Source organism: Syngnathoides biaculeatus, chromosome 13 (genome assembly GCF_019802595.1).
Source record: "Syngnathoides biaculeatus isolate LvHL_M chromosome 13, ASM1980259v1, whole genome shotgun sequence".
Classification (NCBI taxonomy): domain Eukaryota; kingdom Metazoa; phylum Chordata; class Actinopteri; order Syngnathiformes; family Syngnathidae; genus Syngnathoides; species Syngnathoides biaculeatus.
In genome coordinates this window covers 1,532,608-1,557,282 of record NC_084652.1, presented here as the reverse complement: position 1 = coordinate 1,557,282, position 24,675 = coordinate 1,532,608, and the positions used below count along the sequence as shown (strand labels likewise).

Below are 24,675 nucleotides of genomic sequence, written 5' to 3'. Positions count from 1 at the left end.
CTTGGGGAAAAACAAACTCCAACAGCGCCCGGGGCGAAACAATCCCAAAGGTGACATCGTACTTGTTGACTGACATGGGATGGCGTCGTACAAGTTTGTCAACATTAGATTTGCGCATAATCCTGCTAAAGATTCAGCAAAAAACAAACCAAACATAATAAATAATAAAAAGGTCTGGAAATAGCGTGATATGGCAACGAGGCTTTCATCTGTTAAATAGTATTTCTTCACTGTCAGATTTTCGTTGGGTTACAAATGTTTACGTACGTAGAGATAATAATGAGTATTACATTACGGTGTGATAATAGATGATGACGACAAAGATGAAAGAGTTGATAATTGCGTCTCAAACTCAATTTACCTTGCGGGCCGCTGAAGCTGGGCCGCAGATGCACATCCATCCGTGCGCAATTTAAATTGGAAATTTTTAAAAAATCTAATCTTCTCAGACATGTTTCTCATTTTTAACACGGTGACTCAGCTGGTAAAGCTTTGGCCTCACAGTTGTGCGGTCCCAGGTTCAATCCCGAACCCGCCTGTGTGGAGTTTTCATGTTCTGCCCCGTGCCTGCGTGGGTTTCCTCCGGGCACTCCGGTTTCCTCCCTCAACCCAAAAACATGCAACATAAATTGGATACTCTAAATTGCCCCGAGGTGTGATTGTGAGTGCGCCTGTTTGTCTCGATGTGACCTGCGATTGGCTGGCGACCAGTTCAGGGTGTACCCCGGCTTCCTGCCCGTTGACGGCTGGGATGGGCTCCGGCACTCCCCGCGAGCCTCGTGAGGATAAGCAGCAAAAGAAAAGTGATGGATGGATGAACAAGATAAACAAAGACACCTTGTGTGCGAAACTACTCTCCATGGCAACGCTGGTGTCAATTTCACTCACTGAAAAGTGTTTTTCTGCTTGTATCAAGCCCGGTCCATGTCATCCACCGTACCACGATCGGTAGGTTTGTCAGCTTCGCACACAACACCAAAAGGGCCAGTCATGAAAAACCTGAGGGCCGTGCAAACATTAATTTTTCACATTAAGGTGTAAGGGCCGCAAATAGCCCACGGGCCGCCAGTTTGAGACCTCTGGAATAGAGAGTAGTAAATTAAAAATAATTGTCATTAAAAAAAAAAAAAAAAGCTAAATACATATATGTAAATAGAATGAACATAAACAATCGTTATGGGCAATCTAAATAATTCATTGTATTTCCCCAAATGATCGAAGGTGGCATTAAGATGCCTTAGAATTTTCTGCCGCTGATTAAAAGTATCAAACTATGGCTCCGCCTTCATTTCTCTCACCATCGTGAATGCGTAACCCTGATTCAAAGTAAATTGATCTCTGTCCGCTCAGGTTGGAAACACGGCAGCATTTGGCATCCATCGGGGCGCACAAAATGAGCACGTTGCGCAAGTCGATCTAATCAGAGTCGCAATAAGCCCGGACGAGATGCCGGCGCCCTCATCACTCCGAGGTGACATTTGTGCCCTGTTTACCGACTGCCACCTTCTGCTCCCGCTCAAGCTTGTGTCAACGAGCGAGTATATTCCAGAATAAAAGTGGGAGCATTAGCGCTGTTCAGGGGCGCAGACGTTTCCTACAAATCAGGTTTCTCTTGCACACAACCCATTTGCGGCAATGTACCCAATTAGCGTTGTGGCGCACATCCTGCTGGTGCCTCGCAAGCTCCTCCGCCAGCTTATTTGTTTCTATGCTACTGAGTCCAAACTTATTAGCCTCCTGCGGGGTATTCTTTGGAAAATGAAATTTCTTTTTTTCTGACTCATAATTCATAGAAGGACTTAGCCAACACATTAGAATGACAGCGGAGTCCTCGTTAATTTGTCAGAAGGCTTATTAGCATCGTCGTGAGAACTAGCGTGCGCAGGTCGATAGCGGTTGGGTTCAAATCAACTCATACACGCGTTCACTAAAGTCAGCACAATTAAAAATATATCTCGCATTCGGTCGCTGGAAGGCAGGGAGACGGGTGTATCCGCCTTTTCTTTTTCACGTGCCATCATTGATATTCTGCTCATGCTGAGGCTGCTTAACATTGATTTGTCATGCGGCAAGAGCACATGTTCGACGTCCAGTTGACATTTGAGAACCCGCAGATGGCAGCGTGTGCGCCGCTGGCGGCCTCGAGCCGAGCGCCTCGGTCGCGATGCATCAGGTAGTCGGGCCTCCACCTGTTTTGTGAGAAGGATGACCGGCTGAATATGCAGATGATGCCGTCCGCGGCCAGATGGCTCCTCTTGATCTCCGCACGCTCGCCGTCGCCGGCATGCAGGAAATAGAGGCCTAGCGTCGGTGTGATTCTCGCTTTTGACTTTCTACTGTAAACAAAAAGATGTAGACGCAATGAGAGCCGGAAGAGGCGAAAAGCTGGAAACAGGCGGCGGAAACTACTTTTGTCTTGGACGCGTTCCAGATGAAATCTTGGCTCATGTCAGCTGGGAAATGGAGTGACTATTTGGGAATTCCACAGTACTTCCCGCTCTTCCAGAAACAAGGCGGCGGCGCCACTTGATTAAATCTTTCTTGCGAGAGAGCGACAGGAAGTGGTGACCGTCCCCAGAGTATCGAGATAAAGATTTTGACACAGCGGCGTTTATCGGGAAGGATTGTGCAGCGTTTCAGCCCCCGTAGTGTGACAAGATAAGGCCTTTCGAGCCATAATGGAATGAATTCACAGAAATATCAAATCGATGAGTCCCACGTGTCCCCTGGTCGAAAGGTTTGGATTTCAATAAGAACTCGGTTCAATGACTGAGACAAGGTGGCAACATTTAGGTCTTCACAGTCAAGTTCGATTTGCCTCCAGATTTGATGACAGCACTCAAGTGATGTTTTGTCAAATTTGATTTGCTTCAAAGTTGTATTGAAGTCTCAAATTAGACCTCCGCGGGGTGTCCGGACTCTCCCTTAGAGATAGGGTGAGAAGCTCGGTCATCAGGGAGGGGCTCAGTGTCGAGGAGCCAGATATGAGGTGACTGGGGCAACTGAGTTGAATGGCTCCCGGACGCCTCCCTGGTGAGGTGTTCCGGGCATCTCCCACTGGAAAGAGACCCCGAGGACGACCCAATACACGCTGGGGAGACTACGTCTCTCGGCTGGCTTGGGAACGCCTCGGGAACCCTCCGGAAGAGCTGGAAGAAGTGGCTGGGGAAAGGGAAGTCTGGGCATCCCTCCTGAAGCTACTTCCCCCGCGACCTGACCCGGAGAAGCGATAGAAGATGGATGGATGGATGGATGGATGGATGGATGGATGGATGGATTAGACCAAAGGAAAAATAAGATGCAAAAATCATAATTAGAAGAGAATAACTTGAGAGCTCTGTATAGTGCGTTCCATCATAATGTAGCTTTCATGACCACTACAGAGCTCCAGATTTCTTTTTAATAAAGATGCTGAACACATTCATAATCGCAAGTACGCTTGAAAATGATGCTCACCTTTGTTCAGTGCACTTCCCACAGGACCAAACGAATAGCCCGGTTACATCACTGCTGATGACTGCCGTGAGAAATCGTAACACGATGAGTCTTGTCCCAGAGACGAGAAGCGTGAATAATTATAATAAGATAATTAAAGGTTATTTGGGCAAATTTGTCATTTCAGAAGTATGCATCAGAGTGGACGCCCTCCACATCGGTCGGTACCCGACGAGTACCGTCACTCTTACTTCCAGAAAGCTCGGTGACCCCCGACCTCAGGATATTCACCATCGATATTTATCGATAAATGTTCAATATGTTTGACTCCACAGAAATGCTGATTGATGCGATTGTGAAGGTCGCTGAGAGATCAGCTGGTACTCGGCGACACGTAGAGACTAGAAAAGTGACTGAATGAAAAATGAACTCAAACGACGACAAACGTTTAAGCGGCGTCTAAGAGAAGCTACCAAATACACGCAAACATTTTTATGCAACGTTGGGCGACCGGTTTGCACGTCTGCCTCACACTTCTGAAGTCGTGGGTTTAAATCCTGCCTGGGTCAGAGTTTCCTCGCGCGCCTGCGCGGTGCACTCTGCTATCCTCGCCCGTTCCGAAAACACTCACGCTAGGTTCTTTGAAGGGTTGAGAGGTTGCGTCTTTCATATGTGCGGGGCGACCAGTTCAGGGCGTGGCCCCGGACTAACCCCCGCGACCCGACTGATGATGAGCGGCGCAGACAATGAAATGGAATGGAACAAGTACTCTAATGTACTCCGTCAAAGTAGGTCAGTGCCTCTGCTCGTGCGTGGCCTGCATGATCGAATGCAACACGATCAGCGCGTTGTTAATTAATCATTTCATTCTGGCTGAGCCGTACTGTGACACATCAAGCCAAAGAGGAACGCGAAAACCACTCAGGTAACCTACTTTTAGGAGTCATTGAAATGCTGATTATGTCACTCTTTTGTGACACTGAGAGCTTCTTGAGGCTTGTCTGTCCTTTTTTTTGTTTGTTTGTTTTTTCGTCGTATGCAAGCCACAGTGAGACTTTGTGACATACATGGGTGCGTGTTTACACATGTATTACCTCGAACCCAGCTATGACATAAAATCCTGGCGAAACTGTGTCACTGTACATAACAAGACGGAACCGGAGAAAAGGCACGAAAATTACGGCAGCGGTTTTTCCTGTGAGATAACGCCGGTAGTGCATCGTGCATTATATAATTTGTTGTGTCTCTAAATGAAAATGGGAAATTCGAAAGAGTGTGTGCTATCTGCACAGGTACCAAAAAAAAAAAAAAAAAAAAACAAATGTGAAAATGACATAACTGTCACCAAAAGACAAAAAGTGTTCAACTGCACAACTCCCAGAGTCGCAACTAATATGCTGTGAGGTCGATCACGTTTAACGATAATTAACACTAGAAACCGCTGACTAAAGTAACTCGGATTAGATGGAAATTCAAAACTTTTCAGCAGGGGTAAAACAAAAGTTTGGTTTTGTGAAAATTGCTCTTAAAGCTTGAAAACTGAAGAGTGAATCCTGATTTAATAAGAACCATTTCATTTGAAATTGTTTCATGACTGATATATAAATTAGAAGCTGGGAGGTCTTTTCTACTTGCTTGCTGGGCGCTCGTCACCGTTGACTTAGAATTGGGTTTTTTTTTTTTTTGGGCCAGCGAATCACAATGCTCATTGAAATATAACAGTTAAAACTATATTTTTATGATTGTTGATTGTTGGCAGCATACTTCAGCTGTAAAAGCGTTGGCCTCACAGTTCTGAGGACCCAAGGTCAATCCCAGACCCGTCTTGTGTGGAGTTTGCATGTTCTCCCCGTAGCCTGTGTGGCTTTTCTCCGGGCACTCCGGTTTACTCCCACATCCCAAAAATGTGCAACATTAATCGGACACTCTAAATTGCCCCTAGGTGTGATTGTGAGTGCGCCTGTTTGTCTCTATGTGCCCTGCGATTGGCTGGCGACCAGTTCAGGGTGTACCCCGCCTCCCGCCCGTTGACAGCTGGGATAGGCTCCAGCACTCCCGTGACCCTTGTGAGGATAAGCGGCTAAGAAGATGGATGGATGATCTGATTCTTAAGTTTGCTCAGCGTGCCATTAAAGTCACATCGGCATTCAGAACATTTCCTCCACTAAGTGAGAACACAAATATTAATAAAGTTCTCATATTCTTCCCATTTTGGTGGACTGCTCCGTCTTTGGGCATTTTACAAACATGGTAATTTCATCCTGTTGTTATTCATTAGAAGACGTGTGTGAGCACCTCATTAGTTGACCGACTCTGATCGGGAACTGTTTGCTAGCAATAGCAGTTATGAAAGGGAAAAAAATGCATTGTAATGGTCTACTAAGGAAATCGACTCGGACGTTTTCCATGAGTCGTTTTTATCTCTTGCCCTTCATTTTCCTTTCCAGATATTTTGTGAACTCGTGCCAAATGCCGCATTTGCTTAAAAAAAAAAGTCCTCCTTCATCAAAAAATAGGTTTCCTCAAACATAACACTATTAGGCGTATATTTATATGGTCTATGTTTTACCCAAGAAAAGAAACAAACAAAGGAAATGCTTCATCATCACTTCCTGTCGACGGGTATGTGTGAGACATGGTGGAGTATTTCATTGTTTTGTGATTGCCCATTTAATGATGATAATTAAATATATAAAATCAGACAAATCACTTTTCACACATTTGTTAATTGCTGTAGAACTTCTTTTAGAGGCAACCGACAATCGTCCCTCTGCTGACTTTAAATGTGGAATACGCTCAGATTTAAACACATTATCTACAGTATCGTAACTCCTACCAAAACATTTTGTTCTTGATTTGGACTGATTCATTATCTTGATAATACGAAGAAAAGAAATATATTTCCATGTATTGGAAAAGCATTGCCGCTGTATAATTTTGTTGCACAGCACACAGAGAAGCATATGAAACATAAAGCAAAAGATGTCTTCGCTGTTGAGCTGCCTTTAGGGGAGTGCCCCCGTCCCCCGAGTGCCTTGCTTAAAAGCATCTTGACACCGCTCAGGATTCACACTACCATCTCCCCAGCGACCACACTAGAGTAACTTTGTCTTTGTCCAGTTCCAAAATGCAAAAAAAAAAAAAAAATCGCTTTCATAACAGACGAGCGAGCGCCGCCTTTGTGTGCGATCCAAGTCCACAATGAGGTCCTCGCCTTTCAGCGAGCATCGGTTGAGTCCGGCGCTGAGGCTGCGGTCCGGCAGGAAAACGTCTCCAGGTCGTGCCGCTGCTCGTGCTCCATTGGCTGAGAGCTGTGACGTCACAGAGCGGGCCGCCCTATAAGAAGGCCCGCTCCCCCTGAGGGCTCGCATCCCTCGGAGCAGCCGGAAAGCGACCTGCTAAGTCAACAAGCAACCGCACCGGCCTCTTTTCCCCGCAAGCCCCTGGAAATATCTCACCATGTGCCGAGGACTCGAACTGCTGCCGATCACCTGCCTGGAGAGGTGAGCCGCGCTTCTTCTCATTCGGATGCGTCGCCGACGCCTGCCTTCCACCCTCCGATGCTTTTTTTTTTTGTTTGTTTTTTTACATTTGATATGTCTTTGTCGTCACAGGGCCAAAGAGCTGAAAGCTCTGTTTGGAAGTTTGCTGCACAAGTCTGACCACAGCATCCCTGCGCAGCCCCACAAAAAAAGCGAGACTCAGAGGTGAGGATGAGCCGCCTCATCTTGACGTGCGCTCATGACTTTTCCCACTGACATATGTTTTGCTCCTTTGCCTTGCAGTGTCGATGAGCGGCTGAAATGGAAGGAGTCGTTTGAGAAATTGCTGTCAAGTCAAAGTAAGCGCAGCTTTGCCAAGTCACGCGATACTTTCACCGGACACAGCATTAGGTACACCCGCGCTATCCAACGACCGACCCTGCCGACATATTTGATGGCGCCCCCTATATCTGTATTTTAAATTTACTCACATTAACAGCAACAAAAATCAAATTGCGTTGTTCTTTAAGATAACGTGTTGCCCGATTTCAAACACAAGCACTAAACTGCAGTTTCATATTGCATGTAGCAATCTCGAGTTATGGACAGTTATTAAGAATAGTTAGCACTTTAACTGATGTAAAATTATGAACATGCTTTAAACTGTTTGAACTGTAACACACCAAATAAAATGAAATACAGCCAGTTGTAAAATCGTATTACATAATTTGTGCTGTTATTAGCTAGTGATATTTTTCAAGTATATAGTTGTTACTTTTATTTTGCTAATTAAATCATTAAGGTTGAGCTGATTGTGTGACTTGTTCCTTTTGTCTTCAGGGAAAAAAAAACTCCTTGGGAGAAAAATTAATTAAAATAATAAGTGAAACAAATGATAATTAATGTGGAAAATATGTACCTCAAAACTGGAGGTAAATAGTAGTAACAGTTCTGAAGGTCATGTTTGTGGCACCCCTGGAGGCCAAAGCGCTGTACCCATTTGCTTATTAAAAAATCTCAATATAATTTCCTTGAAGGATCTGCAGTGACATCCAAAACGAAAGATGCCGGTATGCTAATAACGCTCGCTTTTCAGCATGGCTGTCTGAGCGTTGTCAAACTAGCGCGGTGTTATCACCGTTTCACAGCTGCACACCATCATTCCGAGAGGCGCTCTGATTATTTTGCCTTCCTTCTTTAGATAAGAGAAGAATAGGACATGCACCTTTCGGTGTAAGATGCAATGCTGTTTGCTCTTTGTAGCGAGATTAAATTCTATGCTAGCTATATGCAATGGATGGTTGTTATTTGTTCAACGGTAACGTCGTAGCTTTTGAGTCCAAAAGGTCACGACCTATGCTGACTTTGACTCTTTTTTTCTTCCTAGATGGTTTGTGTCTATTCAGAGCTTTCCTCGTGTCAGAATTCAGCGAGGAAAATATTGCTTTCTACTTGGCGTGTGAAGACTACAGGACCACGAAACCCTCGCAAATGTCGGAAAAGGCCAAGCAGATCTTTGACGAGTTCATCAGCGCCGACGCACCCAGAGAGGTAAATCGCAGACGCCCCGAAACGGGCACTTTAGTTAGAGAAGGACGTGAGTACTAAGAAGTCAGAGATCGCTAACTCGGTTCCCCTTTGACAGGTAAATCTCGATCACGTTACGAAAGCCATCACCAAGGAGAACATCGAGCACCCCACCCGGTCGTGTTTTGATCTGGCCCAGGCCAAAATTTATACTCTGATGGAAAAAGACTGCTACCCTCGTTTCCTGAAGTCCTTGAGCCAGCAGAGCGAACAAGACCGGCTGAGCGACTTCCTCAAGAGCTGCGCGACCGGCGGCCGGCAGATGTGATCCTCCCGCCGGAGGACTTTTCGTCAGCTGACTGACGCCTAGCCGAAAGCGATGCGCGACAAATACCTGAGACGAGGAGTCGCGCGCCAGGTTCAGCGGACTGGATTCCGAGCTGAAGGAGGACGCACGCTGAGCTGCTCGTGAGAAGACCCGCCAACGAGTCCTCGTGCAAGCCTGACAGCCAAACATGAAAAATAATGCCGTCTTGCTTTCACACTGCCAGTACTTTGCGCCATTAGTTAATTTATTCTCGTTCAACTGAATGTGTATTTATAAGGAAATGGAAAACAATCAATGTATGTTTATCAGCTGTTTTACCTTTTTTTTTTTTTTTATTGTGAAAAGAAATGCACCAAACAAAGGGAGACACAAATTTCTCTGGAATGTTCTGTCGTTGTAAGCCACTGACTCCTTTTAGCCAATGAATGCAAGAGATGAGACCCTTAAAAATACATTTTTACTCCTAGATGGTATTCAAGTATGTAGAATGTCAAGTAGATGCCACTTGAGTTGTTTGGGACTCCAACAGACAACAAGAGCGCCAACTCGCAACGATTGCTAAGGTGCCATTTCATGTTTAAGCATGTTTTCAACTGGGAATAGGAAAAAAAAAATATGGCCAGTTGTTTTCTCAACAAAGCTTTTTGTAACTCGAAAACAGAAACAGATTCCAATTCTTACTGTGAACATGTGCTGTTTTGACAACATTGTCAGTTTTTTCCAACTCCTCAAAATTAAAACATAAAATAAAGTTTTTGTTTCCAGTCTGGTCTATTTTATATGACAGATATATGGACTAAAAACTGTTTTAGCTCAAAGTGATATGATTGTAATGATGAGAACAATATTTTTCTCATGGCCACGGTGTGCCCCGATCATTTATTTTTATTAACTGGCCAGCCCATAATAAATTCAAGATTGTTACTTTCTGCATTGAAGTAACGATCCATTAATCCACTATTTTCTGAGATGCTTATCCTCACGAGGGTCGCGGGGAGGGCTGGAGCCCATCCCAGCTGTCATCGGTCAGGAGGCGGGGCACACCCTGCACTGGTTGCCAGCCAATCGCAGGCCACAAGGAGACACAACAGTCCCACTCACAATCTCACCTGGGGCCAATTTAGAGTCTCCAATGAATGCATGTTTTGGGGATGTGGGAGAAAAGCCACGCAGGCAAGGAGAGAGCATGCAAACTCAGTGACTCATCTGAACCCTGGTCCTCAGAACTGTGAGGCTAACCTATGTTAGCCTAACTGAAAAGTTTCAGGTGAGGTCTAAATTGCTTTTTTTATCACTATTATAATTATTGCTCGGTGCCACAACTACTCGCTGTCGTCTACTGGCGTTTGTGTTTTTATTTGCATTTTTCTAAGTGTAGTCTTTCAAACAAATAACTCCAAAGCAAATATCCTCAGTACAGTATTGCAATCCTCGGGTCGCAGCTCGCATCTCCGGCTCACGAAAACTCCTCTGGCCAGTCTTTGTTTCGTCACGTAAGATCAATGAACGGAAAGTTTTGGTGCAACCCGTCAATGGAACTGCGCATACGTGTGGGATAATTGTGAGTTTGTTCATTTTCCATGGAGGTCAGACCTCCTCGGGGCCTGGCTCTTCCCGAACGGGATTTTTTTCCACCTTTGCGGGTGGAGAGCGCGTGGGAGGCGCGCGGAGAAGTTACGGTATGACGCGCTGCAGCACAATGAAAGAAGGATACTTAGGCTGACTCAGCCGGCGAGCGGCTTCCCAGGAAGGAGACGAGCTTGCCTGCGCAGGCCTCGCTAATTGCCTGCCCACCTCCGACCGCCGCACAAACAAAGATGTTTTTCTTGCACTTATTTTATTTTTCAGTAAATGCAAAGACGCTAATTTCGCGCTACGTATGACATTATCGTCAGGTTCTCGTCTCGATGGGTGTTGTAACTACGAGGCGTGCGGGATTCATGCTACGAAATGGATTGTAATTTCAGTCAATGTTAGCTGACGCTATGTAAATACCAGGAGTGACATGTTAGGACGGATTAGGGTTGGGGTAAGGGTTAGGCCGGATTAGGGTTAGGGTCTCCGTCTCCATCAACAAAACCTGACACTCCGTTCTTATTCGTCTTTTTCAAAAAAAAGAGCCAATTATCGCGCCATGTAAGATTGAACAATTGTTCGTTCTTTCCCAAGTGGCGTGGTACTCGTTCCGCCCTGGAACACCAAAGACAAGTTGACACGCTGTGATAATGTGATCTAAAAGGAAGTCATCTGAGGTGGTAAAAGTACTTACACTCTGTGTAGAAGTCATTATCATTCTGTAAAGAAAAAAAAAAACAGCCCGGTGAGAGTGGGGGTAATGATTTCATTCCTTAGTTTTGCTAACATTTTGAACTGACTACCAAAAAATGATGAACTAGCTGATAATAAAAATATACCTTATTTGTGGTTTTTTTTTTCCTGGTTATATGTCTCATTCTTTGAGCTAATATCAAGGAATTATCTTCAATAAACCCAGAAAACATCTTTTATCTCCAAATTTGTTGCATCATCGTTGTTAAAGTTTCTCCAGTTGATATTGGTCCATGTAGCTGCCTTTTCTCTTTTATTCTGTTTTTATAATATAATATTCCCTCAAATCTCATTCAGTCAGTCATTCAAGGTCTCCACTAGGCTTGAATTGCATCAAATTAATTCTTTTTTTACATTGTGTCATCACCTGCGGGGTTCTAATCCTTATTTTGATAAACTAAGGAATAGAACATATTTGTCTTTTAAGTAGGAGTACAAAATATAAAATCATAAAAAAGTAGACACTCAGTTAAGGCTTCTTCCAGGGCCGCCAGCCTGTTGTAGGCTGCGCTCGAGAGAGAGCGGAACAGGAACGGTAACATCCATCCGTCCATCCAGCCATTTTCTTAGCCGCTTATCCTCACAAGGGTCGCGGGGAGTGCTGCAGCCTATCCCAGCACTCAACGGGCAGGAGGCGGGGTACACCCTGAACTGGTCGCCAGCCAATCGCAGGGCACATGGAGTCAAACAGTCGCACTCATAATCACACCTAGGGGCAATTTAGAGTGTCCAATTAATGTTGCTTGTTTTGGTGATGTGGGAGGAACCCGGAGCGCAGGGACCCTAACCCTAAGCCACATATATCTGGCAAATCTACCACACCATCAACAAGTATTTGTACTTTGTTGAACTGTGAACAATTGTTTAAATAGTAAACTCCTTTTGGCGTGAACACTGAGACGCGGAGGATGAGCTGGGCGGCGTTTCATATTTAGGAAGTGTAAAGGGGGTGCAGGTCACGCTCACAGGTGACGGAGCCCAACTCCGACATCTGCGCCACGTCGACTCCCACCTAACGGGGAGTGATGAGCCAGCATCCTCATTTTAAAAACTCGTTTTCCACGTGACCGGTGATGAATAGCGTCGGTAATAGTCCTTGAACGTATCAGCGCGGTGGAAAAACAAAGCGCGGCGTTCGGGGTAACCGGCGGGTTACCAAGGAAACTCACCCATGCGGCTCACGTAACCGACCCCGTTTGCTTTCCCGGCTCACCAAAGCGTTAACTTGTTGTCACTTCACTGGCTACTGTGTTCATAGGTTAAAAATAGTTTCGCACCGAGTCTCATCAACACTGCTCTGATTGAAATAACCCAAAGTGCTATAAAAAAAAAATTGACATGTGATTCATGAGTACACAATCTAACCCATTATTGTGTTGTTTTTTTTTTTTTTTTCCAACAATGAATGTCCATTAGTTCTTTACCATGTTAGGAAGGTAGGTAGGTATGTCGGTAGTGGGCTAAAGTGTTAGCCTCACAGTTCTGAGGTCCTGAGTTCAATCCCAGACCCGCCTGTGTGGAATTTGCACGTTCTCCCCGTGCCTGCGTGGGTTTCCTCCCACATCTCAAAAAACATGCAACGTTAATTGAACACTCTAAATTGCTGGCACTCCCACGACCCTCGTGAGGATAAGCGGCTAAGAAAATGGATGGATATTCATACATGCAATTTTTTGTCTGGTATTAGCTTAAGCACTCCTGTTTGTTACTCGTTCAGGGTGTACCACGCCTCCTGCCCATTGACAGCTGGGATAGGCTCCAGCATTCCCATGAACCTCGTGAGGATAAGCGGCTAAGAAAATGGATGAATATTCAAACATATAATTGTTTGTGTGGTATTAGTTTAAGCCCTCCTGTTTGTTATTGGGTTGTAGACAAAGATCAGATGGCCTTTTGTGACCAATTTATGCAGAAATTTAAGGGTTCATATACTTTTGCTTCGGCACGCCGGTTTCCTCCCGCATCCCCAAAAAAACATTAATTGGACGCTCTAAATTGCCCCAAGGTGTGATTTTGAGTGTGGCTGTTTATGTGCCCTGCGATTGGCTGGCAACCAGTTCAGGGTGTACCCGGCCTCCTGCCTGTTGACAGCTGGGATAGGCTCCAGCACTCCCCCGACCCTAGTGAGGATAAGCGGCTAAGAAAATAGATGGATGGATGGAAGGTAGGTAGTCAGGTAATGCATCAAATATGCTGAGTCATCAGCACAATAAGGCGACAAACTGTATGTGTGCTATTATTACGGACGTACAGGAAGCACAACACGAAGAGGTTTTCCTTCATTTTCACTTTGTGAAAAAGTAGTCACAATGGATAGCAGGTCAATGTGTGCCGCCAAGTCACATTCGCAAAAATCTAAATATATCCTGTTTTCATTTGAAAAATTGCCATCGTGTTGGAGGATCAGCCATGAAGAAAGCGCCTCCGCAGTTGGAGGCACAAAGTCGGAAAGTTTTGATTTTGTATTTCCCATGACTGCTGTGACCCGGGCGAGCTCGGGAAATCTTCAAACGGGACAGCTTAATGCAACCATATTTATCTTACTTTACATTTGCTCAAAACGTCAGGGCCCCGATTTTATACAAACCATGCATCCATAAAATCTGGAACGTGAAACCGGGAACTGACTAATGGCGGCAAAGATCATGAGACGCGCTTAACCGCGTTGAGCAATTACAGAATAAGGCGGTTTATTTGTGTCGCAAAAGCTCACAAAATATGTATCTTGACATTTGACATGTGACTGACCTGAGTCATCCTCTTCTGCGCGTGTGTGCGTGCGTGTGTGTGTGTGTGTTGTCACCCTCGCCTGCAGAAATGTGAAAATCTGCTGCAAATGAGTTTCCAATCTTGGGTTGAAGACACATTCGCCCACTGCTCGGGTTTTTTTTTTTTGTTTTTTTTTTCAACAGTTTAAAAATTAAAATTAAACCATGAGGTTGTGTCATATGAAAGACAATGTATACAAAATACTGTGATATGACATGGTAATAGGAAAAGTGAGATAAAATATTGAATTCAAGGGGAATTCGGAGTTTTCAAAAATCACGTTTATTTCATTTTTGTGAAATGAACTCACAGAAAAATATGTAAAAAAAAAAAAAAAAAAATCAGACGTCTTGCCCCATTTTATGACCTTTGAGGAAGGAAAAATAAATAATAAATCAAAACAACCAAGTCGTGCCCTTCCCAGGCGTACTCACAGCGGGCACGGACCTGCAGCCTCATGCTCTTACCGGTTACATTGGGTTTCAGGAGCTTTGCTGAAATGAGATGAATTTATCCTCCTGCAGTTGGCAACAAAAGTTTACAATAGTAATTGGACAGCTTCTGAGACAATAAAATATGATAATAGGAGTTACTTTTTACAGGTGGAGGAACTCAAAGCAGTTGATTTTATTACATAAAGATGGATTTTTATCAAGCTGCACAGTTGTATGTATTTGTACTGCATTTTTTTTTTTTTTTTTTTTTACTTTGCTGGGTGCAGCCAGGTCAGCATCACAGATGAAAATTAGTTCTGAAAATTCAGATAAATAAAGAAATGACAAAATTACGGGTGGCTCAGATGGTAAAGCGTTGGCCTCACAGTTCTGAGTACTCGGGTTCGATCCCGGCCCCGCCTGTATGGAGTTTGCATATTCCCCGTGCCTGGGTGGCTTTTCTCCGGGCACTTCGCTTTCCTCCCACATCCCAAAAAAACATGCAACATTTATTGGACACTAAATTGCCCCTAGGTGTGAGTGTGGCCTGTGATTGGCTGGCAGCCAGTTCAGGGTGTACCCCGCCTTCGGCACTCACACGATCCTCGTGAGGATAAGCGGCTAAGAAAATGGATGGATGGATGAAATTAGAGATTATGTACTGTATTGAACGAATTGCTTTGCACAATTGCTGAACTCCATCTGACATCACCCCCACATGTCCGAGGAGTTGGCATGTCCGTCCGCACGCAGTCCCAGTTGGCGTACGATTATCTAAGTCTTAGACTTTCCCGTGCCAAAATCTCCCTCCGCCAAGCGCGTCTTTTAGTTCTCAGTCCGCCTCTTAAAGGCGCACTCGTGACAAATAAATGACGATCTGGATAAAGCAGGCGTCGGCTCGCTTCCCGCACCAAGTGACTTTGGTCAGTCTCGATGGGGGGTTTAGCGAAGTCATTGAAATCTCCTGAGCAGTTTTAAAAGTGAGAACTGCCCTTGAATTCATTTGATGGTGAAGTTCGAAGGGCTGACCCAAATGAGAGCTTCCTGAAGGCGGCGAGTATCTGGGCAGGCTTTTCACGCTCAAGCTTAATTGAACGTCCGGCCCGCGTCGCTTTGTTTGGTTTGGGTCCTGGGAGCGCTGAGTAAACTGGTCAACGAGCTGACTAAATGCCTTGTGACGTACGTTGCGCTGCACTTAAAGTGTCCAAAGTGCACCTCCCAAGATAAATAGCTGGTCTCCGAAGAGTTTTTTTTTTTTTTTTTTTTTCAACAAAATGCCTCTTGACGTTTTTGAGACAGATGTAACTAAACTCAAATGTCGGCATCTCGCTTCGGAAATCATTTCTCTCCACTCCATGAAGGTCGCGGTGGGGCAAAGTGAGCTGTTTGCCTTCTTGTCTCTCGCTTGCCTCAAATGGGTTTAAAAAAAAAAAAAAGAGGCAAAAATACATTAAATTTGCTTGATATCGCAGGAATGATCAACAACTTTAAATGGCACCCTAATATGAAACGATGTATGTAGTATCTCACATACTCGAGCTCACTAAGGTCATTTGTTTATTTTGGCCATCCATCCATCCGTCCATTTAACCATTTTCTACCGCTTTTCCAGGTCGGGTCGCAGGGGAAGTAGCTTCAAGAGGGATACCCAGACTTCACTTTCCCCAGCCACTTCGTCCAGCTCTTCCGGAGGGATCCCGAGGTGTTCCCAAGCCAGCCGAGAGACATGGTCTCTCCAGCGTGTCCCGGGTCGTCCTCGGGGTCGCTTTCCGGTGGGACATGCCCGGAACACCTCACTAGGGAGGCATCCGAATCAGATGCCCCAGCCACCTCATCTGGCTCCTCTCAACGCGGAGGAACAGCGGCTCGGCATTGAGCCCCTCCCGAATCCTCACTTGGGTCACAATTTTCTACTTGATCATTCTTCTGCTTGGAGACAGGCGGGAGTAGTGGCAGGACAACTCGCGACAAAGTGCCAATCCGCTGATGACGACTCCTGGCTGAGAATGATGCGGATCTTCCAGGGAATCCATTTCAAAGACACGGACGGCATCAAAATGGCCGAAACCGAAGAGCTCCATGGGATCCTGGGAGGGTATTTCCAAGAGTACATGAAAACAGGGCAGAAAATTACCATATTTTTCTAGTTTTGCGTTTGAAATGTATTTTTTCTGATGTCATTCCTGGAAGGTTTAAAGAAGACGGAGAGTTTTTAGGTTGAAGAACTTTTTTTTTTTTTTCCAGCGAGGTCATTGAAGTATATGTCATTGATTAGGCTGCGGAGACTTTGGTCTTAAATGAAAATCTGTGTCGTGAGCCAGGCTGGACCACGGCCAAGAAGGTCGTGGCCACTGCTCGAGGCGGTGACACCTGTCAGCGCTCACGGCTGTTTCACATTGGGACTGTAATTAGGTTGTGTATTGAAGTTGGAGTTTGACACTGGCATTTGCCAGTTCGTCTTGCCCTGATTTAGTGAGTTGCATTCACTGACAGTAGGAATCTCCTCCACTGAAAATAGTGTAGTGTTGAGCTATCCTTGTCACAGTGTTCTGTTTAGTCCTGTCTTAGTTTATATTTCATAGTCGAGTCGTAGTTCATAGTTTGTCTCCTCGTCATCAGACCTCGCTGCATGTCTTTTGGATCCTGCCTAGCCTAGCGTTTCTGTACCTATGCCTTCTCGGACTGCTTACACCGTGTATGACCTCATCTTTGAATAAAAACTATGCCTAACATCATGTCCCCGTCTTGGAGTCCTGCATTTGGGTCCAGACAATCTTGCCTAATAATAAGATTAATAATAACGCTTCTTCTTTTCCTTTCGGCTTGTTCCATTAGGGGTCGCCACAGCGTGTCATCTTAGATGAACGCATATTTGTTTGGCACAGTATTACGCCGGATGACCTTCCAGGCGCAACCCCTCTGCATTTAGCCGGGGAGAGAAGCTTGCAGCACCTGGAATTCCCTGGCGGTCTCCCATCCAGGAACTAACCAGGGCCAAAACCCGCTTAGCTTCCGAGATCTGACGAGATCGGGCGTTCTCAGGGTAGCGTGGCCGTAAGCCCCTAATAATAATAATAATAACGACAGCACAATAAAGACAGATTCGTGATCTGCACCTGTCAGTTGAAGTGATGAACCGAGAGGTGGCTCCTCTGTGCTGCTGGTCTCGGTTGAGTCGGTTCTTCGGTCTCACCATCACCCGTTGGCCTGATTTGCGATTTGCTTTTTTTAGTTGTGGGGATAAGCATTGTACACAAATAATGATGACTGGGTCAAATCTGAGTGATCATTTGCAGTGCTGATCCAAGCCAGCAAATCCTGGGGTGCAAAGTGCGTACAGTGATTTTCTGCCTGCAGAACGAAAGGGGCAGATATTTGTGAATGATATACAATACCTGTTCAATATTTTGGATCCCGAACCCAAACCTTTGAGCACCGGTATTGTAAATTGGTTGTCAGTCTGAAACTGGAACCACTGAAAGGATTAAATGATTGCAAACACTTCTGAGTGCGGCGCATTGCACCATTTGACCCTTTGTACTCGGTTATGAAATAAATGAGCGTCCACACCGCTCTGACCTCACGTGGAAAATGTGAGGTGGACGGACCCGTCGGATGCTAGACTGGATCCAGACAGAGCAGCGTGTGGCGCTGCGGGTGAAAAGAACAGCTGACATAGATGTCATGTTCACAAAGGGCCCTCACATGTTGATGAGCTGAGCAGCATCGCTCATAAAGCGGAAAAGGGGGCAACGCCTGTTCGGTGATTAAACCTTGTATAAGACGGCGTGTTCTATTTCGTAGGCACTTCGAGCACCTGAAAGACGGTTCACCGTAGGCGTGGGCGTCGTTGACACGGGAAGGTCTCCTCGTGCAGCCGAGAGAACATTTTGTTCCCCAGGTCGCTGGCGGCCGGGGCCTTCTGCTCCTTTTGACCTTGATGCCAGCCCCGTCAACAACAACAACAACAACAAAAGAGGGCGGCAAGCAGAGCGAGAAGCTTCTCGATAAATTGAGCTTCCGCTTTGCCTTTCGAGGCCAAAAGAGTTCTGCTGCCCTCTGCTGGCTACAAAAAAAATGTGACGCAAAACGCAGCTATGGCAGAACATGATGGAAGCCGCATCCAGCTCCCAAAAAGACTTCATTGCTGTTCTTGTTTAACGTGTACACATCCATCCATCCATTTTCTTTTGCCGCTTATCCTCACCAAGGAGTGCTGGAGCCTATCCTGGCTATCATCGGGCAGGAGGCGGGGTACATACCTGAACTGGTTGCCAGCCAATCGCAGGGCACATTGAGACAGACAGCAGTCGCACTCACAATCATATCATACCTAAGGGCAATTTAGAGTGTCCAATTAATGTTGCATGTTTTTGGGACCACGGAGACATATTTTTTTAATTTTGTTTACAGTGTAGGTTTGCGCGTTCTCGCCATGCTTGCCTGCCGGTTTACTCTGACTTCCTCTCGCGTTGCAGACAAACAGATTCCATCTCCCTTGCAAGCCCGATTATTTATTATTCCGTATATAGTGATTATTTACAATTCAGATTTCAAAATATGAGAGTATGATTCATCATGAAGTGTGTGCTTGATTCATTCTTTATTTCAAAATTGTTTGCAGTAGTTTAGAGAAATTAGATTCGCTCAATAGTGTCACCAAAATATGAGGAACTCCTTTCAGTTTTATGCATTTATGCTTTTTGATAACAACCTTAACATCACACATTTTGTAAAATGAAGACTCTGATCTCGTCAAAGTGTTTTTTTTTTTTTAAATCACATAAGGAGTTTTTAAAAGATCTTTTGTATGGGATCCGATTGGCAGTGCATAAAATGTTTTGGTAGCAAAAAGCATGACTTTCTTCCTCATATGCCCTTCATTGAAATATTTTTTTTACACTCATATTTCATAGCATTCGCCATATATATTTGTAATAATGACATCATCAGCGGCAGCACATTGGATCAGCTGGTAAAGCGTTGGCCTCACAGTTCTGAGGTCCCGGGTTCAATGCCGAACCCACTCTAAATTGTCCCTAGGTGTGATGGTGAGTGCGGCTGTTTGTCTCCATGTGCCCCGCGATTGGCCAGCAACCAATTGCCCCTCCGTGGATATTGCGCAATCCGCGTCACTGACCAATCAGAGTCCAGAGATCTGCATAGACCAAACCCCGTTTTTGCTCCCGCCATTTTCTCAGACAACATTGCATGGTCCAGTATAGGTTTAGTTAGCGTTTTATCGCGTATTTGGGTTATTTAACAAAAAATATGGTTAAGAGGTGTAGTCACTGACTTTGGAATAGTGACGACAGGTATCCCGAAAGGCTAGTTGGTGGAGTTCGATTCGTACCCTTTCCAAAACCGAAGACCCAGTACGAAAAATGCCTCCGATGGGTCAAACTTTGTGGAAGACCGCATCATCAACTAAATCTGTCTAATATCAACCGGAACACATGTTTGCACGAAGGTATGCCCTATATTTGATTTTCAATACTTGAATTCGAAGTTCTTCGCTAGCATAACACTGCTACGTGTGAACGATTGACACACTTATTCTTTGTTGAGCGATATTTAGCGATGATCGGACTGCACAAACGTATTGATTTCTTGCTGGCTCGCGGCCAGAACCTTAACCAGATGGTGTTTGCACAAAGATATGCCCTAAATTTGATATTTAATACACGTCTCATATCAATGAATGAGACATTCTCCGCTAGCATAACATTGCTATGTGTGAATGATTGAATGAAATCAGAAGCATGGCGTCTCTCTCAGTTAAGAATGTATTGTATTTAGAATCTAGAATATTTCGTTGATTTGAATGAAATCAGAAGCATGGAGTCTGTCTCAGTTCAGAATGTATTGCATTGTATTTGCCATTTTTACTGTTTGTCTTACGTCAGCGCACGTGGCGTGACGTCACTTCAGGAGGCGTGGTTAAGTGCCCTGTACGGAGGGGTCAATTCAGGGTGTAGCCCACCTCCTGCCAGCTGGGATAGGCTCCAGCACTCCCCGTGACCCTCGTGAGGATAAGCGGAAAAGAAAATGGATGGATGGATATCATCAGCAGACTATAACTATCATTATAGTGAATTACAACCTATTAAGTATTGTCTTGAGCTTTCTTTGCCGATTGGCTGAAGGAATTTACGTGGTGGTGTCCATTTTTTACGTCCATCTAATTTACAAATATTTGAATGACTTTGCATTTTTAATTTTGCTGTTTTTTTTTTTGCTTGTTTTTTGCGGGGGGGGGGTATATTAAAAAAAATATTTTGACTCATGGATAATTAATTACCCGTGGATGCACTACCTATACGTGTAAGATGTTAAAGCCCCCCCCACCAACTCTCTGCCCATTGACAGCTTGGGTAGACTCCAGCACTCCCACGACCCTTTGTGAGGATAAGCAGCAAACAAAATGGCTACATGATGGATTGATGCATGTTACCGTTCCTGTTCCTCCCTGTACGGTGGCCTGGAAGCGCGTAGCCCTGCCTGGCAGTCCGTCCCTCTTCAAAGCTTCCTTATTTGGCGTCCGAACTCCAACTCCCATGATGCACCGCAAGGAGGGGGGGGGGGCGAGGTTGCCTTTCCCCGTCTGCTTCCGACACACAAACTCACATTGGCGAATATGTGAGCAAAGTTTGTGCTTTTTGGCGAAACCGTCAAGCGTCAATAGTGGTTTTCCGTAAACCGGGGCCGCTGCCGGACCTGTTTTTGTCGTAGTTCGCCTTCTTTCAAGATGGGAAATGGCGTCAATAAGGTGAGTCGCACATGAGGTAACCAGTTGACAGGACGTTCGTGAAGTAGGAGCAACGCCTCGTAATGAACTCTTTTTGGACGCATATGCACCTCTAATGGTTGTTGAAAAACCCACCATTTGACGTGTTTTCATAAATTGACACATGATGCCATTTTTTATTGCTGGAGTCATTGTCTATGGTTAGGTTATCAACAGTGTGTGGCAGCTGTCTACTCAGCTGTTGCAATGTCGTTTTCTTTCACGATGGTTTCCTCTCATGCTTCTATCCCCTTGTAGGTCCTGCCTCATTTGTATTTGGGAAATTTCAGAGGTATGACTCGCTATAACTGATATCCATCTATTGCGTATGCTATATTGTGCATATTTTGTCATGATTTGTGCATACTAGACGGACGAGACCGAGAGCAGTTGGCCAAGAACAACATCACCCACATCCTCTCCATCCATGACAACGCGGCCCCCATCCTTCAGGTAAAGCCGCTTTGCTATTTTTCATTTTGGAACTTTACCCTGGCCCAATTTATATGGGTCATAAGAAGACCCTGCACTCTCAAAAACAGAATGTCTGCCCCAAACAATACAAGGATAATAAAAAAAAAATGGATAGAAAGGACTTTTTCTTCATGTCTATAAAAATAGATAAACCATCAAATTATTTAATGGAAACATGAAAATGCCTTACATTAGGTTTACTTGATATTGATTTTTTGCTGAGTCATGTAAGATTTGCTTTTTTTCTCTCTCTCGTTGGCTAATAGTTATTAGTAACAGGTTTGCATGTGCATAAATATTTTTTAAACATCTGTGATAAAACAAGGTTTTAACATTTGCATACTCATACCAAACAAAAGCTCATTTAAACATATTTTATCTGTCATACGATATTTGAAATAGGAGTTGGCAAACAAGCTTGAGAATTGAGGTGGGGAAAAAGTTAGTTTCGCAAACCTTTTTTTCCTGATGTCAATATTTCTTAATCCATTTTACTGAATCCAGCTCCAGTTACCTTACATTTGGTCTCAGGATGTTTTTCCAAAAATAAGAATTAAATTGGGAATTTACTATTTGGAGTGTGGGAATGGATTCAACTCATTTACATTGTTTCCAATGGGAAAATTTGTTTTGGAAGGTAAACAACTCTGAATTTGAACACTTCACAAGAACGAATTGTGTTCAAATTCCGAGGTTGCGCTGTATTTGCTTTCTCCGCTTCTGCCGCTGCAGACCACGTGGATCGTTAGCATTTTTCACCGGATCCTAATTGTTGCTGTGCTAATTAAAACTGCCGGTACACTTGGTCCTCCAGGAGATGACCTATCTTTGCATTGCGGCGGCCGACCTGCCTACGCAAAACCTGTAAGTTCCACACGCAAACAGTACACTGACAGCTGTGAGTTGGTTGGCTGTGGGCGGCAGATTGTGCTTTTTCGAGCGGAACTTGTAAATGATATGCTCCTGCAAGCTCATTTGGTACTGTCGTCACATTCAGCGTTTAAAGACGCGTTCAAAAATAAGCACACCCACAACTGCGTCCACGTCCAAAATAGAGAAGCATGGAGTGACATTTGCTTTGTTGTTGTTGATTTTCTTTGCCCTCCGCAGGACTCAACACTTTAAACAGAGCATCATCTTCATGCACGAGTCGCGACTGAAAGGAGAAGGCTGCCTGGTTCACTGGTGAGACAGAAACCGTGATGACGCAACCTTAGACTGACATTTTCCTCCTATGTGCCGCTTGAACTTGAGCCAAGTATTTTCCTTCGCATACACTGCTCATTAGTACTGGTATGTAATTAAGTAAGCACTATCACATTAGCCTAATGAAATGTCCTGTTTTGTCCTTCCGCTCCCGGGATGACACCATGAAGAAATCTTCAGTAAGGAAGTACTGCAACAGTCACTCACATTTAACGGGCACAATCACGCCCGTGCGCCATCACGCTCGCAAATCTGCACAGTCGAGCACGAAAAATCACAGCATAAAGTTTGTTCCGAGTAGAAAAAAAATAGATATTGAAAGATGTCGCTTATTTTGTGTAGTCTTGACATTAATTTACGCGTTTATTTCATAAATATTGGTAAGAAAACAAACCTGATCCTAAACATTTAGTATTCACCCGGAAACAGGAAATGCAAGTTAACCGGACGGAGCATGTACGGAAGTGACGCCAAAAGTGCGTGTTGTTCGAGCGCATTTACGTCGAAAGTCATCAACATCATGAGCCGTGTCAAAGGAAATTCAGTTACACCAGGGGTGCTCAATGCGTCGATCGCAAGGCAGTTTTGGTTGATCGTGTGGCGGGGTGCCCAAAAAACAAACAAAAAAAAGACGTTAGACTATCGTCCACCTCGTCGCTTGATTCAGGTGTGGCCGATACGTCGAGCGTACGCAGATAAAGGCGCGTTCTAGCAAGCCGGCCTCCTATTTAGTCGCGGCGATGCACGCGTGCACCCCCACCGACGCCACCAATTTAAATTATTTTTAGGTCTTGAGATTCCATCCCTAATCTCACCCGTAACTTTATATCTGCGGGCATGACTGACCACACCCGTACATTTTTCAAATGCGAGTGACTGCTGTAAATAAACAGAGCCAACAGGACTTCTCGTTATATTTATATAGTTAGACCAATATTTTCTTCCCGGTGGGTCATGTATGTGGGGAAAACTGGACAAAAGTTGGTTACGCATGCGCCGTCCTTTTTCCGGTGCAGCCTGGCAGGCGTTTCCCGCAGCGTCACCCTGGTGGTCGCCTACATTATGACAGTGACGGGACTCGGCTGGAAGGAGGCGCTGGCTGCCGTGAGGGTGGTCCGGCCCAGTGCTGGGCCCAACCTGGGCTTCCAGCGCCAGCTCCAGGAGTTCGAGACGACTCATCTCCATGAAGTCAGTTGCTTTTGCCATTTTGGGCTGGATTTATACTGCAAGTTAAAGTGCCCGGTTTTGATTTAATGCTGATATCCGAATTGCTTGTTTCTTGTGTTTTTTTTTTTTTTAATATTTCATGTTTTTGCATTCATAATTTTTGCTCTTGAATGGCCAAGAATATGAAATAATATCAGTCATAATTATTTTAAAAATACTGGAAATGATTATTTCAATTTAAATGATTAACTAATGGAAAAAATACATTTTTTTTTACTTGTGTTTGAGCTATAAGATTCTTTGGTATTTGCTTTACTTAAAAAAAAAAAAAAATCATAAAAATATCTCCCCCTGCCCCAACTTGTGACAGTTCAGGAACTGGCTCCAGAGGGAGTATAAGGACAAAGTGTTCAACGATGAAGCAGACATCCAAGAGCTGCTTGCCAGAGTTTCTAAATTCAAAGGCGAGCAAGAGGAAAATCAGCCATTGACCCCACCGGGACCCCTCTGAGCTGCTCGGCGAACTCGGCCCGCATCACGCCACTGTGAATGCGCCACACAAGTCGGAATTGCCGGATTGCTCACACCAAAAACAAGGACTTGTTTTTATAATTGATTTTTGTCCTAAACATACACCTCACACTGTTTTTTTTTTTTTTTTTTTTAACCCCATTTGTTTTGTTTTTCCCATGTCAAGATGATTTCATATTTGGAAATAATAAAAACAGTGAATTCAAG

General features: G+C 44.7%; 2 protein-coding genes, 1 long non-coding RNA gene and 1 pseudogene across 3 annotated transcripts; 3 read left to right on the top strand and 1 right to left on the bottom strand.

Moving 5' to 3' along the window:
- Positions 1–6,794: 6,794 nt before the first annotated feature.
- Positions 6,795–9,512, top strand: rgs5b (regulator of G protein signaling 5b). The gene is made up of 5 exons (XM_061839737.1): positions 6,795–6,938; positions 7,050–7,142; positions 7,221–7,276; positions 8,305–8,468; positions 8,563–9,512. Exons 1-5 carry the CDS (start codon positions 6,895–6,897, stop codon positions 8,770–8,772), a joined length of 567 nt encoding a protein of 188 aa, XP_061695721.1. The 5' UTR covers positions 6,795–6,894; the 3' UTR covers positions 8,773–9,512.
- A 384-nt stretch (positions 9,513–9,896) lies between these two features.
- Positions 9,897–17,038, top strand: LOC133511107 (uncharacterized). The gene is made up of 2 exons (XR_009797798.1): positions 9,897–10,039; positions 15,916–17,038. It is a non-coding gene; the product is annotated as an uncharacterized LOC133511107 (long non-coding RNA).
- A 205-nt stretch (positions 17,039–17,243) lies between these two features.
- On the bottom strand, positions 17,244–17,363 carry LOC133511591 (5S ribosomal RNA; annotated as a pseudogene).
- Positions 17,364–20,835: 3,472 nt separating this feature from the next.
- dusp22b (dual specificity phosphatase 22b) lies at positions 20,836–24,594 on the top strand. Its single transcript, XM_061839815.1, has 7 exons — positions 20,836–21,072; positions 21,349–21,382; positions 21,461–21,543; positions 22,379–22,428; positions 22,675–22,749; positions 23,787–23,958; positions 24,308–24,594. Exons 1-7 carry the CDS (start codon positions 21,052–21,054, stop codon positions 24,446–24,448), a joined length of 576 nt encoding a protein of 191 aa, XP_061695799.1. The 5' UTR covers positions 20,836–21,051; the 3' UTR covers positions 24,449–24,594.
- The last annotated feature ends 81 nt before the right edge of the window (positions 24,595–24,675 follow it).

What these genes read in the sequence shown, in the direction of transcription:
- rgs5b (XM_061839737.1), top strand. Translation starts at nt 6,895, where the DNA reads ATGTGCCGAGGACTCGAACTGCTGCCGATCACCTGCCTGGAGAG. An exon ending in CCGATCACCTGCCTGGAGAG is followed by an intron (nt 6,939 to 7,049) that starts GTGAGCCGCGCT and finishes TTGTCGTCACAG; the next exon opens with GGCCAAAGAGCTGAAAGCTC. An exon ending in GCGCCGACGCACCCAGAGAG is followed by an intron (nt 8,469 to 8,562) that starts GTAAATCGCAGA and finishes CCCCTTTGACAG; the next exon opens with GTAAATCTCGATCACGTTAC.
- dusp22b (XM_061839815.1), top strand. Translation starts at nt 21,052, where the DNA reads ATGGGAAATGGCGTCAATAAG. An exon ending in ACGCGGCCCCCATCCTTCAG is followed by an intron (nt 21,544 to 22,378) that starts GTAAAGCCGCTT and finishes TTGGTCCTCCAG; the next exon opens with GAGATGACCTATCTTTGCAT. An exon ending in GAAGGCTGCCTGGTTCACTG is followed by an intron (nt 22,750 to 23,786) that starts GTGAGACAGAAA and finishes TTTCCGGTGCAG; the next exon opens with CCTGGCAGGCGTTTCCCGCA.